Below are 15,182 nucleotides of genomic sequence, written 5' to 3'. Positions count from 1 at the left end.
TTGGACCAAATCACTTCTATGCTTATCCCAAAACCCCAGTCTTCAAATTACTCAGGCTCAAAGTAGCCTTATTGACAGTTTAAAGCTTTTCCAAAATGCACCTTGAAATCTGTTACATGATATGCCATCATCTCATTGTGAAAGCGATTTGGAACGGGTTGTCTGCGCTGCATGCGCACACGGTTTGCGTTGGTTTCCTCGCGCTGTGTCCATTTGATTCCTTACCGCACGCGCCAAACCCCGCGCACTCCAGGTAAGCCAATGGGCACGCGAGTCACCGCTAGTCGCCCCCACTGCCCCCAAGTCCCACTAATGTCTCTCTCAGCGTGGACGCAACGTCACGTCCGTACTTGAACTTGAATTCTTATCCCATTGTACAGAGGCAACCCCAGCCATACACACACGAAGGGGTCCTCCCAAAGCAACAAGACGGAAACACTGGACCTCCGCTGTTTGGAATGAGAGAAAGAGGAGGTGTTTGGCTGTGACTGGCTGTTGTCTCCGTCTCCCCCTCAACTCCTAGAGCGTAGAGTTCCATGCCATTCCGTTCACCGTTGCCAAGACGCGCGCCGCGAGGACTGAATGGGGCCAAAGCTCACATCACGTAAATGAGTAGCTAATTTGTTATAATTATTTAAGAACATATCAGAGGAGAAGAAGAGGTGACAGTTGAATCGAATATTGACCCATCGGTCGAAGAGTGGCATGCACCGTAGGCTACCCCAGTTGTCAACGCGCTGCAGAAGAGGGCACCTCGTCGGAATTTAAATGATCGTTATTCTCTGCAATTATTACAATATCCATTGCTGTATTAACAAAACATAACCTTCCAGAAATATTTGCATGCACCTGCATGTTTCTGTTGTGTCCTAAAGCTTCCTTTGGCAATTCCAGTTGTTGCGTTTAGGGTGAGTGATTCTGCGATAAGAGAACTGGACAATTGACCAACGGTTTTTACCCGCCTTTCAACAACCACAATAAAAACACACTAGGCTCATTTTCACTTGCAGTAGCTTTGTGAAAATCGTCTGAATTGGAAGCAATTTGAAAAAAGTTACCGGGCACCAGACCAGCGGAGGATCATCACGGAGCAAGCCAACCTCAAGCGCAGGTCTCCGGGCGATGCCAGAGTAGATGCAGGGGCAATGTCCCGTCGCAAGCAGGGGAACCCTCAGCACCTACCACTGTCGCAAAGAGAAACAATACGACGTGAGTATGATCATCTCAATTGTTAATAGCCCAAATATGTGAATTTAGCATCTTATATACCCGATTAAATTACCATTATCACGCGCAATTATTAGGATGAATTTAGGCCTACATGTTTACGGTGTGATACTGGAGCAAGCACGATACATTTTAAACACGTATCTTATTTTATAGCATAGCTATTTATGTTTAATGCAAACCACTTTTTTAAAATCTTTGCAAGAGGTGTGGAATGGTCTGATTTTTAAGTAGTCTTTGCAAGAACCTGAAAAATCAAAAGTCCAGAATAACTTTCTTTGTAAGGACCTACTGATGTCCAGAAAAAAATCGAGCGTGCATTCATGGTTATAACCAGCCTTTATAGGTTATTGTTTCGGGCGTATTTAACCAATAATTAATTCACATTTAAAACCAAAATAATTGTGCAACAAAAACACACTATTTTATTTCACAATTTACAATTCCAAATGTAAAGATAATGTATTTATTCATTCTAATAGCCTATTGTTGAATCGTACATTTCTGTCCCTGTGGCTAAATGTCAAGTGGCTATTAGGCATTGTGTTATTGAAATTAATTAACCAAAATTGCACTTGTGTTTTAAAGTACAATTAGTTGAGAAGACATGTGACACTCATAGACTACTGTGTGCGAAGATAAATAACATGCCATCCTGGTTGCTTGGAAGCCTTTCAAAAAATATTCAATTAGACTTTAGTTGTGCATAACGCCATATCTCTCTCTCTCACACACACACACACACACACACCAATACTTAGAAGACATCAATAATTCCTTGATCAGTCCGTGAAATGTATCTTCCTGATTTCCCTGAAATCCTTTATTATCTAAGTTAGCCCATTCAATCATGCATTTTGAGAATGGTATTGCCTATACCCTTTTCTGCTCGACGAAAACTATGTATTTATGTCAGCGTGACATTCAGGTGAATATTGATTATATAATTATTCTATGCAGTCTAATCGTTTCTTTCTTTTGGCCGGAGATGCTGCAGTTGTTGCGGGTATTATCGGCATATTGTGCATTATAGACCTGCACTTTATTAGCGAAAAGCCATGTCTGGATACCAAGTTATTGGGAGAGAAGAAGAGCATGTGGATCAAGGTTGTGAATAGTTAGTTGATGTTCAGCCGTCTGGTAGGCCTATAATAACTTATATTGGAAAAGGACGGGGTATCTAAAGTACCACCAACGTCACCAAAATGCTTGAAAACGATTCGCTTCTTGTCGTGGATTCCAGGCTGGTGGATTCGGGTAGGCAGGCCTTCATTTAATGCCGTAATCATCGGTAGTTAATCGAAGTGAATTTCCTAGGCCCGAACCGATATGTTATAGATTACATCTGATTGAAGATTGTTGTGGGCATATGAGTAAAATACGTCACATAATCACATTTTAAATCAGTTAAATAAATCCAGAGTTTTCCCAGCGCTCTCTCCCGTTCTTAAATCCAATTTCATAGTGGCCTAATCTAGCTAATTCATAACAGAGCTTTATGATGTAATCTTTGGATAAATCTGTTTTGTGTTGAGCGGGTTTAGGTACATTATGTCCTACCAAACACAATTTAACATGTAGACTAATCATTTACTCTGCAGCCTTTTTACTGGATTTATCCCCAATTGATTAGACCTTTAAATCTTCTTTTTATTCTATCATGACTTTTTAATCTTTCAGTATTTTAACCCTCAACCCCAGATATCAATACCAAGTATATATATATATATATATATATATATATATATATATATATATATATATATATATATATATATATATTTAAAGCAAGTAAAGTCATAACAGCTTGAAGAATTAAATTGAAATAATTTATTTTGAACCAAAATAATTTTGCATGTCACAAAGGCTGTTTCAATTTTCACCCCAAGACAAAGGAAGGCCTAACATTCTCAGTGTGGATCCGATTACCTTCGGTTGTGGTCTAACCTTGCGTGCTGATGTGACTTGTAATATTGTTGTAGCCTAGGCATGCATCCTATATACGAGATGCTCTGCAGTGGTTGGATCCCTGCTTGCTGCAGCTGGGACTAGATTCCCGCTGTCGGCTATCAGACAGCAGCAGCCATTGGTTATCAATAGGCCTGAGTAATGAAAATTCAAGTGCTGTCATTCTCTCTTCATAGCAGGTGAGAGGAGTCTAACATGATAGCAGTTAAATCAGCAACCTGGTCAGTTGCTGCAGGACGAGGACAGGAGTTTTGTATTACAGTTGTTTTCATCAGGTGTCGTTCACAGCAATCCCCTTCCCCATGTATGCATATAATGTGCTCATGAGTAGAACTGAACTAGGTACAGGCCTATTGCCTGCGCCCACTGTAAGTGTTATTAGATTACATGTATTACTGAAAGGACGGGAGATGTAACAGGTTTGTAAGAGATGCTACATCTGCATTGTAGGGTTAGCAGCAGGAAAGGGTGTTGTTTTCTGTCTCACAAATCACCCGTTTGTCAGTTGAAGAATCGGTGAGGATGATGGACAGGTGAGCCCGAGGCAGGTCTTGTGTTTAAGTTCATCAACAGCCCTCGGGATGCAGCTCGTAACATCACACAGGGCTCAGGGGACATTCCACCACTATAATAACTCCTACACACCTATGGCTCATTTGCTTACAGAGCTACGGAACGGAACGAACCGTGTGTTCAAATATTTCAAAAAGTTTGAAAATGCTTCTTCAACGACAACCTAGTTATCTATAGCGAATATCTGAAACTGTGAGTGTGTTTGTGTGTGTGTGTGTGTGTGTGTGTGTGTGTGTGTGTGTGTGTGTTTGCATGTGGGCGTATATGTATTTATGACTGGGAAGCACAGAACAGTTACTGACATAACGCTAAGCCAGAGGATTTAAACGATTCAACTTTAACGTTAAATACAATGCCTATATTCTATGAAAGAAATGTAATTAGACTATAAACTAGGAAAGAGAGAAAGACAGAGAGGGAGAGAACAAGAGAAAGAGAATGTAGAATTTGTATGTGTCCATCTGCCCATCTGTCTCCCCACCTGTCCCTAATTCTGTCCACCTGTGTCTGCGTGTGTACATACGCATTGCGTGTGTACATATGCATTGCGTGTGTGTAGCCGTGTGTGTGTGAGGTTTTGTGTGTTTGCATGTGTCCATGCCTGTATTTACAGTATAGGCCCTGCAAATGAATTAAGCCATATACACGTAGTGTGCTCATATGTGTGTAAACCGATACTGGGCGAGCTGCCTTGTATCATGCCATAACCCCCAGGTTAGCCCTGGAGGCAATACACCCATCTGGTAGGGAGAGGAGGGAGAGAGGGAAGGGGAGAGGGAGGGAGGGAGGGAGGGAGGGAGGGAGGGAGGGAGGGAGGGAGGGAGGGAGGGTGAGACCAGAGGCTAAAGGACAGTGTTGGGGAGTAGTTCAACTAGTAATTCAAGTACATTTTACAGTAGCTTGGTGGTAGTTGAACTAAATTTAAATCTTGGTAGTGTTACCTGTAGTTAATTACTTTTTTGTAGCATTGTAGCTAACTACTGGAACTACAAACTACTTTTTTTTTGCAAAAATAGTATAAAATGTAGCTTTGAGCAGCTATGAACGGGGTTCACAGGATGACAGAAAGGACATGATCAGTTGGATAACAAAGCAAGCACTCTATCAGCATCGTCTGGATTTGGCCGGAGAGGGCTGTCATTGTAAATAAGAATTTGTTCTTAACTGACTTGCCTAGTTAAATATAGGCAAAATATTTTTATATTTTTTTTAAATCATTAATGTATTGAGTTTATATACAAATCCTGGGGTCAATTTGACTAATGGTTTATGTTAAGATAAGTAAAATATTTTCTGTTAAATATATTTCACATAGAATTTAAATCTAACATTATTTTGCTCAAGACAAAGTCCACTTGACCAATAGTTATTGATCTAGTATCTTTGGGTGCCAATGACATCTATAGTGCCACCAACTGGTCTGGTGCCAATGACATCTATAGTGCCACCAACTGGTCTGGTGCAGCCATCTAAAGTTGCATTGACTTTATATTCACAAAGATTCTAAGGATATATATAGGTTTACATACCAAGTTTCATGGCCCCATGTCCATGGGTTCAGTTCTTAAAAAGCCCTGGTGTGATATAGTGCCACCTAGTGGTGTAGCGTGGTCGACGTTGAATTCAGCAACTAATCATTCTCAAATCATTGGCTAATTCATTGAGTTCATGTATACCAAATCTGGAATCAATCTGATTTATGATTCATGAGTAGATTTTTCCTGTAATTTTTTTTTAGCACTAGTACATGTGCTAACGTACATCTATAGGTACAGAGCGGACATATTTGAATGCAACAACAATTTTTTTCTATCAAAACCATTAAAGACTGATGTAATGAGTCTTAATCCCAAATCTGGAGTGAATCTGACGTTATGATTCACGAGGAGAAGATGATTACAGATTATTTTCACCATTAGCATTACATTATACAAAGAATGAGTTGTTAAAAGCCAATGAGTCCCACCCTATCGTCAGCGCGTTTTGGACTTATAACCACTTTTAAACATTGTGTACAGACTGTGTAGTAGCACTGGCTTCGTCTATTCCATCTGCATCCGTAGATACCAAGCATTATTGTGTGTGATTCACGGGGGCTGAGCTACAGCGGCGTTTGTAAGACACTGGGCAGAAGAAGCCTGGAGCCGGGTCTTTTATACAACAAATGTCTGTAGAGTCCCAGTCGTTTGAGCTACAAACTAATAAAAGCTATATATGAAAAGCTGAGACTACACCAGCTACACAAGAGTCGTAAGAAGGTAAGAGGTTAACAGGACACAGTGTCTATAAAACTGTAATAAGCTCGCATAAATTCACAGAGTTGCTGTCACAAACTCCACACAGTTGTCACTGACTAGTTGGATATTAATTTCCCAGTGAGTAAACAATTTCTGTACTTACAGCATCCATGTAAATAAATGTTTTATCAGGTTCCTGCTTTTGCAGACAGACCTGATAAATACATCTGGACTTCCAAAGCACAAACCTGGTAAAAATTGTTTATTTGATTTACTTTTGTCAGTAAAACTCATGAATGGAACTGTTTATGTCAAATTGTTTTGTCTTCTACTTGTAGTCCTGGTTATCCTAAAAAATAACAAAACACATAATTGTGAGCCTAAATATAAGGGCTGGACATGCAGATAAATGTAAAGCAGATTTTTCCTGGAATCTCAGGACTGATATAGTTAAATTTTCCTTGTTTTTTGAGATATCAATACCACAATTCAATGAGGTTGATCTTAGGGACGTCCATGATAGTGATGATAGCGACGGATGACAGTGATGACGTCCATAATAGTGATGATAGCGACGGATGATAGTGATGAAGTCCATGATAGCGATGATAGCGACGGATGATAGTGATGACGTCCATGATAGCGCCGGATGATAGTGATGACTTCCATGATAGTGATGATAGCGACGGATGATAGTGATGACGTCCATGACAGCGATGATAGCGACGGATGATAGTGATGACGTCCATGACAGCGATGATAGCGACGGATGATAGTGATGACGTCCATGATAGCGATGATAGCGCTGGATGATAGTGATGACGTCCATGATAGCGATGATAGCGATGACATCCATGATAGTGATGACAGTGGATTGACAGTGATTTAAATGGAGATGTAAAATCCCGTTTATGATTTTGTCGATAACTTTTCTCAAATGTAAGTTAAGACATACATTCCACATTTGGTGTCATTTGGTCCTATGGTTCATGTCAAGGAGATTTCTAAAGTATTTTTTGCATATTTTAACATTTCTGTATAGGTTAGCATTTAGTGTGGTCATCTTTAAATACATCGTTATTTTCTCACATTCTTTAGGGGCTGTTGTGATGAGTCCAAAGACCACATTTGGAGTGAATCTGACTTATAGTCCATCAAATATTTTTTTAAATTATTATTTTAAGGATTAAATAGTCAAAATAGTGAATTGCTTACAGTTTGTTTAATGTTTAAGATATCAATACCAAACAAGGAGTTGATTTAAAAAGGATTTCAATGGACACATACAATCAAACTAAGTTACGAGATGTAACATGGGCCTGCATACTGAATATGGTGTTATTTAGACGTATGGTTCATGAGAATATGCTTTTTCAAAGGATTTCAAAAATCTCCAAGATGGAGGCAAATATATCGTGACGTATCTTATGGGTCCTTGCGGGCAAATTTGTTTAGCATGAGCAAAGACGGGTGGCGGATATGAGGGTTTAAGTGAGACTGCTCATAACCACGCCACCTACTGGCCAACCAGTGCCATTATTTTGACCACGTTACTCATGGCCTGTAGTTTCTGCGTGCCAAATTTGGATAATTTTTTGCTTGAGATATTTGATAATGTCAAGGAAAAACACATCTAAAAATAATTCTCAGCTTTGCTATGAATAACTAGATATGGGTGTAGGTAATACATTATTTTTTTATGGCATCAGACCTGCCTTATTCTCACTTGAAACGTAAGTGTTGTGTTTACTGGGCTTAATTGCACATTCTGACACCACAGTGATCTGTTCTTACAATTTGTAGTCTATGGTATTTCAGATTTAGATTGGATACTATATTTTCCTTCAGGGTTGCTTTAGAGTAGCTTACTTTCCTTTAATTCGAAGTAATTGGTAGTTTGGTACACTATATTGATAGTAATTGGTAGTTTGGTACACTATATTGATAGTAATTGGTAGTTTGGTACACTATATTGATAGTAATTGGTAGTTTGGTACACTATATTGATAGTAATTGGTAGTTTGGTACGCTATATTGATATTAATTGGTAGTTTGGTACACTATATTGATAGTAATTGGTAGTTTGGTACACTATATTGATAGTAATTGGTAGTTTGGTACACTATATTGATTGAGTGGCTTCCCCAACACTGCTAAAGGAAGATGTTAGCTCGAAGAAGGCGTAAACTAAACTGCCAGTTTAATTGAGTCAACGAGATATCTTGACTGTACATATTTGAAGACTTGCTCAACCAAGCTAGTTAGCCTGCAGCTATGGTTCTACAGGTCATGTTGGGAAGAAGAGAAGAGAACCAGAATATCAGCATATTTCTGGACGTTCTGACTTGCTGTAAATGCTGAGTGTACTTTCTCTCTCTCTCTTTGTATTTCTCTCTCTCTCTCTCTCTCTCTCTCTCTCTCTCTCTCTCTCTCTCTCTCTCTCTCAGACCTGCACATCCACATAGACAGGTGTGTAGTGTACTGTACATGAATTACTACAACTCATTTCTACAGAGACATAAACTGTAGGAATCCCAAAGTGTACAAAACATTAGGAACACCTTCCTAATATTGAGGCGCACCCCCTTTTGCACTCAGAACAGCCTGAATTTTTCGGGCCATGGACTCCACAAGGTGTCCAAAGCGTTCCACAGAGATGCCGGCCCATGTTGACTCTACAAGGTGTCCAAAGCGTTCCACAGAGATGCCGGCCCATGTTGACTCTACAAGGTGTCCAAAGCGTTCCACAGAGATGCCGGGCCATGTTGACTCTACAAGGTGTCCAAAGCGTTCCACAGAGATGCCGGCCCATGTTGACTCTACAAGGTGTCCAAAGCGTTCCACAGAGATGCCGGGCCATGTTGACTCTACAAGGTGTCCAAAGCGTTCCACAGAGATGCCGGCCCATGTTGACTCTACAAGGTGTCCAAAGCGTTCCACAGAGATGCCGGCCCATGTTGACTCTACAAGGTGTCCAAAGCGTTCCACAGAGATGCCGGCCCATGTTGACTCTACAAGGTGTCCAAAGCGTTCCACAGAGATGCCGGGCCCATGTTGACTTCAATGCCTCCTACAGTTGTGTGAAGTTATCTGGATGTCCTTTGGGTGGTGAACCATTCTTGACACACATGGGAAACTGTTGAGCGTGAAAAACCCCCAGTGGTGTTGATGTTCTCGGCACACTCATACCGGTGTGCCAACTATCGTACGCCGTTCAAAGCCACTTTAACTCTTTTGTCTCGCCCATTCAACCTCTGAATGGCACTCGTACACGATCCATGTCTCAATTGTCTCAAAGCTTCTTATTTAACCTGTCTCCTCCAATGAGTCTACACTGATTGGAGTGGATTTTAACAAGTGACATCAATGAGGGATCATGGCTTTCACCTAGATTCGCCTGGTCAGTCTTATGTCATGGGAAGAGCAGGTGTTCCTAATGTTTTGTACACTCAGTGTGTATATGGCAATAACGTCTGACAGTTCAAAGACTAGATTGACTTTTTTCACTTTCTTGGAAATTAGACCTTTTTTTTTTGTGGAACATTGACCTTCCCAGTCGGGGATGTATGTCATGTTCTATTACGAATGTGAAGGTCAGTGATGTTTTCGTGCCCCTCATGACCTCGGGATTGTCATTTTGACGGTATCTGATCACGCATGTTCATACTCACTATCTGCTGCTACAAGTGGAGGGCCTCTATGTACACACAGCATCCTGTCTGTGTTATTCAAACGAAACACGTGAAAGATAGTCTACAGTATCTCAGCAGATCTCCTATGGAACATTAACATGGAGTATAAGGATGTTTGGCCCCTCTGTAGTTGCTACCTGAGGTGGAGTTAGTTTATGTTAATGCAGTATCTGTGTACATTCAGAATAGGATCATTTACTGGTAATGTGTGTGGGTCTGTGTCTGTGTGTGTGCGTCTGTGTCGGTGTCGGTGTCTGTCTCTGTGTCTGTGTGAAATGATACCAAAAATGTTGTAAAAGGCTAATAATTTAAGATTAATTCAATCATTTTAAAAAGTATATCATAAAATTATATCTTAGAAAATGCAACTTTTTATTTATTTGTGATGAAATACTATTTTTATGAGGAAATCCATTTTTCCCTTGAACCTCTCACATTAAGTAACCTAAACAGATAACAGAGAAACGTCTCTAACAGCACATTAAGTAACCTAAACAGATAACAGAGAAACGTCTCTAACAGCACATTAAGTAACCTAAGGGTAGCCTAGTGGTTAGAGTGTTGGGACTAGTAACCGAAAGGAAACCTAAACAGATAACACATAAACATCTCTTATAGAACATCTTGTCAACGTTATTGACATGAACCTGATTCATCACTTTATGTTTGAAATGAGGGATCTAGGTTAATGATATGAGATGTCACTGAGAGGGATAATACGGGGGATAAGATAATGAAACACACACACACACACACGCACACGCACACACGCACGCACACACACACACACACACACACACACACACACACACACACACACACACACACACACACACACACACACACACACACACACACACACACACACACACACACGCACGCACACACACTCACACTGTAACAGCAGCTACTGCCTTGGATCTCACCCTGGAGAAAACACACAATTAAACAGGATCGCTTGTCATTTAATTTTTGATCAGAACCATCAGTGTGTATCGTTGGTGGCATTGTGCCATTTATTTTGAAGACAGCAATGGATCTCATCCCCATCTCTTGGAAAAGAGAGAGAGTGTGTGTGTGAGTGTGAGTGTGAGTGTGTGTGTGTGTGTGTGTGTGTGTGTGTGTGTGTGTGTGTGTGTGTGTGTGTGTGTGTGTGTGTGTGTGTGTGTGTGTGTGTGTGTGTGTGTGTGTGTGTGTGTGTGTGTGTGTGTGTGTGTGTGTGCTTGTGTGAACGTGTGTGTTAGCACAGCCAGTGGCTAAAGGGAAAACACAGTGGGAGTATGACAGGCCTGAACTCATTCTAGAAATGTATCTAATTATCAGACACATGCCCCAGGACTTATCAGTCAGTCTCAAATGCTCCTGGACTTATCCGTCAGTCTCAAATGCCCCAGGACTTATCAGTCAGTCTCAAATGCTCCTGGACTTATCCGTCAGTCTCAAATGCCCCAGGACTTATCAGTCAGTCTCAAATGCTCCTGGACTTATCAGTCAGTCTCAAATGCCCCTGGACTTATCAGTCAGTCTCAAATGCTCCTGGACTTATCAGTCAGTCTCAAATGCCCCTGGACTTATCAGTCAGTCTCAAATGCTCCTGGACTTATCAGTCAGTCTCAAATGCTCCTGGACTTATCCGTCAGTCTCAAATGCCCCATGACTTATCAGTCAGTCTCAAATGCTCCTGGACTTATCAGTCAGTCTCAAATGCCCCTGGACTTATCAGTCAGTCTCAAATGCTCCTGGACTTATCAGTCAGTCTCAAATGCTCCTGGACTTATCAGTCAGTCTCAAATGCCCCTGGACTTATCAGTCAGTCTCAAATGCTCCTGGACTTATCAGTCAGTCTCAAATGCCCCTGGACTTATCAGTCAGTCTCAAATGCCCCTGGACTTATCAGTCAGTCTCAAATGCCCCAGGACTTATCAGTCAGTCTCAAATGCCCCTGGACTTATCAGTCAGTCTCAAATGCCCCTGGACTTATCAGTCAGTCTGCCGTGGATACACTGAATGAACTGTAGCCCTCTTACAGTAGTATAAGTTTGTGTCAATCTCTACATTGTCACAAATTTACACAAGCATACACACATACAGTTGAAGTCGGAAGTTTACATACACCTTAGCCATATACATTTAAACTCAGTTTTTTTCACAATTCCTGACATTTAATCCTAGTAAAAATCCCTTGTCTAAAGTCAGTTAGGATCACCACTTTATTTTAAGAATGTGAAATGTCAGAATAATAGTAGAGAGAATAATTCATTTAAGCTTGTATTTATTTAATTACATTCCCAGTGGGTCATAAGTTTACATACACTCAATTAGTATTTGGTAGCATTGCCTTTAAATTGTTTAACTTGGGTCAAACGTTTCGGGAAGCTTCCACAATAAGTTGGGTGAATTTTGGGCCATTACTCCTTACAGAGTTGGTGTAACTGAGTCAGGTTTGTAGGCCTCCTTGCTCATACACGCTTTTTCAGTTGATGCCAGGGCTTTGTGATGGCCACTCCAATACCTTGACTTTGTTGTCCTTAAATCATTTTGCCACAACTTTGGAAGTATGCTTGGGGTCATTGTCCATTTGGAAGACTCATTTGTGACCAAGCTTTAACTTCCTGACTGATGTCTTGAGATGTTGCTTCAATATATCCACGTAATTGTCCTTGCTCATTTTTGCTTCTAACATAACGATGGTCATTATGGCCAAACAGTTCTATTTTTGTTTCATCAGACCAGAGGGCATTTCTACAAAAAGTACGATCTTTGTCCCCATGTGCAGTTGCAAACCGTAGTCTGGCTTTTTTATGGCGGTTTTGGAGTAGTGACTTCTTCCTTGCTGAGCGGCCATTCAGGTTATGTCGATATAGGACTCGTTTTACTGTGGATGTAGATGCCTTTGTACATGTTTCCATCTTCACAAGGTCCTTTGCTGTTGTTCTGGGATTGATTTGCACTTTTTGCACCAAAGTACGTTCATCTCTAGGAGACAGAACACATCTCCTTCCTGAGCGGTATGACAGCTGCGTGGTTCCATGGTGTTTATACTTGCCTACTATTGTTTGAACAGATGAACGTGGTTCCTTCAGGCGTTTGGAAATTGTTCCCAAGGATAAATCAGACTTGTGGAGGTCTACAATTTTTTTCTGGGGTCTTGGCTGATTTCTTTTGATTTTCCCATGATGTCAACCTTAAAGGCACTGAGTTTGAAGGTAGGCCTTGAAATACATCCACAGGTACACCTCCAATTGACTCAAATGATGTCAATTAGCCTATCAGAAGCTTCTAAAGCCATGACATCATTTTCTGGAATTTTCCAAGCTGTTTAAAGGCACAGTCAACATAGGGTATGTAAACTTCTGACCCACTGGAATTGTGATACAGTGAATTATAAGTGAAATAATCTGTCTGTAAACAATTGTTGGAAAAATTACTTGTGTCATGCACAAAGTATATGTCCTGACCGACTTGCTAAAACTATAGTTTGTTAACCAGAAATTTGTGGAGTGAATTTGAAAAACAAGTTTTAATGACTCCAACCTAAGTGTATGTAAACTTCCGACTTCAACTGTACATGCTAGCACACATCCTCTACACACACGTGCATTGTTATATTGTTGTATCGTGGTATTATACATGTTGTATTTTAGATATCTAGTGGTTTAATAATGTTATATGATGTACTATTTTATGCTGGGGGGTTTGTGTAATGTAAGTGTCTTAATGTGTTTGGACCCCAGAAAGAGTAGTTGCTGCCTTGGCAGGAACTAATGGGGATCCATAATAAACCCCAGGAAGAGTAGCTGCTGCCTTGGCAGGAACTAATGGGGATCCTTAATAAATACGAAATATAAATACATGATCATTTGAGAAAAATTGTCATTTTTTGTAGTTTTGTTCACGAAAATGCTGTTATCGGGTGTCCTCAATCTAATCATTCAGTCTAATGTATTTCTTTAATCATTCAGTCTGTCTGTCTTTAGTCATTCAGTCTGTCTGTCTTTAGTCATTCAGCCTGTCTGTCTTTAGTCATTCAGTCTAATGTCATTCAGTCTAGTGTGTGTGTGTGTGTGTGTGTGTGTGTGTGTGTGTTTGTGTGTGTGTGTGTGTGTGTGTGTGTGTGTGTTTGCAATTATAACCCCTTGAGCATGAATTAAAGCACTAGACCCAGCTCATCTCATTAAACTTCTGATAGTTGCTTAACTATGATGATAGTTGCTCAACCAGAGAGGATATCAAAATGTTCCCAGGAGCTGACTGCCACCTAGCCTACAGTCCTGTGGCGTAGTCATTGTCTGATTAATAGCTGTGTCTTCATATAAATACTGTATAGGAAGGAAAGTGATGATCAGTGAGATTTTAGTTACTGGATTTAGTTACTTGGTTTCAACCTTATCAACTCAAACCCTCATAATTGGTGCCAAGTTTAACATTATAACTGCAGCTGTGAAGTCTGTTCTGTTGTTTCTACACATACTTCGTTTTTTTGTTATGAAAATAAATGTGTGTCTCTCTCTCTCTCTCTCCTGACCTGGAGGGTGGGTGATGAGGAGATTAGGGTAGGGTGCGGTTAGAAGATGTTTGACAGAGCGAGCAAGCGGTTGGCTGATATTTCTATGGCATTGTGACGGTGCCAACGCCTGCTAATTTACAGTCCTAAGCCCTGGGACATGTTACTCAACCCTCCCTGGGTTAACAAACACATATGTTCCCCTCTCTATCTGTTCTGCTCTCGCTCTCTCTTTCTACACCCGCCCCCCCCCCCCTCTCTCTCTCTCTCTCTATATACTCTCTTCTCTTTCTCTCTCTCTATATACTCTCTTCTCTTTCTCTCTCTCTATATACTCTCTTCTCTTTCTCTCTCTCTCTCTCTCTCTCTCTCTCGCTCTCTTTCTCTATATACTCTCTTCTCTTTCTCTCTCTCTGTCTCTCTCTTTCTCTCTTTCTCAATTCAATTCAATTTAAGAGATTTATTGGCATGGGAAACATATATTTATATTGCCAAAGCAAGTGAAATAGATAATAAACAAAAGTGAAATTAACAACACAAAATGCACAGTAAACATTACACTCACAAAAGTTCCAAAACAATAAAGACATTTCAAATGTTGTAGTATGTCTATATACAGTGTTGTAACTCTCTCTTTTTATACTGTACATACAGTGAAATCCCAAAGTACTGTGACATTGACACATGTTCAGTTGTTTTGGCTCTTTACTTCAGCACTTTGGATCTGAAATGATACCATGACTGTGAAGTTGAAGTGAATATTCCTGAATGAATTGTGAAATAATGATGATTGAGAAAGTTACAGACTCACAAATATCATACCCCTAAGACATACCTTTCACCATTATGGCAGCTGTGTGTCTGTAACGTTCTCATCATGATTCAGGATTCATTCAGGGTGATCTGTAACCATGGTAGCATCCACATTAATGTAGTAGTGTTTAGAAACATATTCTATTCTTATTTACAATAAAAGTTACT

The 15,182-nt window shown here is 40.4% G+C and overlaps 1 protein-coding gene across 1 annotated transcript in view; it reads left to right on the top strand.

Annotated features, from left to right (window-relative positions):
• Nucleotides 1-264: 264 nt before the first annotated feature.
• Nucleotides 265-15,182, top strand: part of LOC139414914 (B-cell lymphoma/leukemia 11B-like) — a 51,557-nt gene continuing 36,639 nt past the window's right edge. The window contains exon 1 of the mRNA XM_071162531.1: nt 265-1,209. Within this exon, the coding sequence (XP_071018632.1) occupies nt 1,146-1,209 (64 nt within the window). The 5' untranslated portion in view covers nt 265-1,145. The remainder of the gene's footprint in view (nt 1,210-15,182) is intronic.

Source organism: Oncorhynchus clarkii, chromosome 8, assembly GCF_045791955.1.
Source record: "Oncorhynchus clarkii lewisi isolate Uvic-CL-2024 chromosome 8, UVic_Ocla_1.0, whole genome shotgun sequence".
In the NCBI taxonomy this organism is placed as follows: Eukaryota; Metazoa; Chordata; class Actinopteri; order Salmoniformes; family Salmonidae; genus Oncorhynchus; species Oncorhynchus clarkii.
This window is presented reverse-complemented; position numbering and strand designations above follow the sequence as displayed.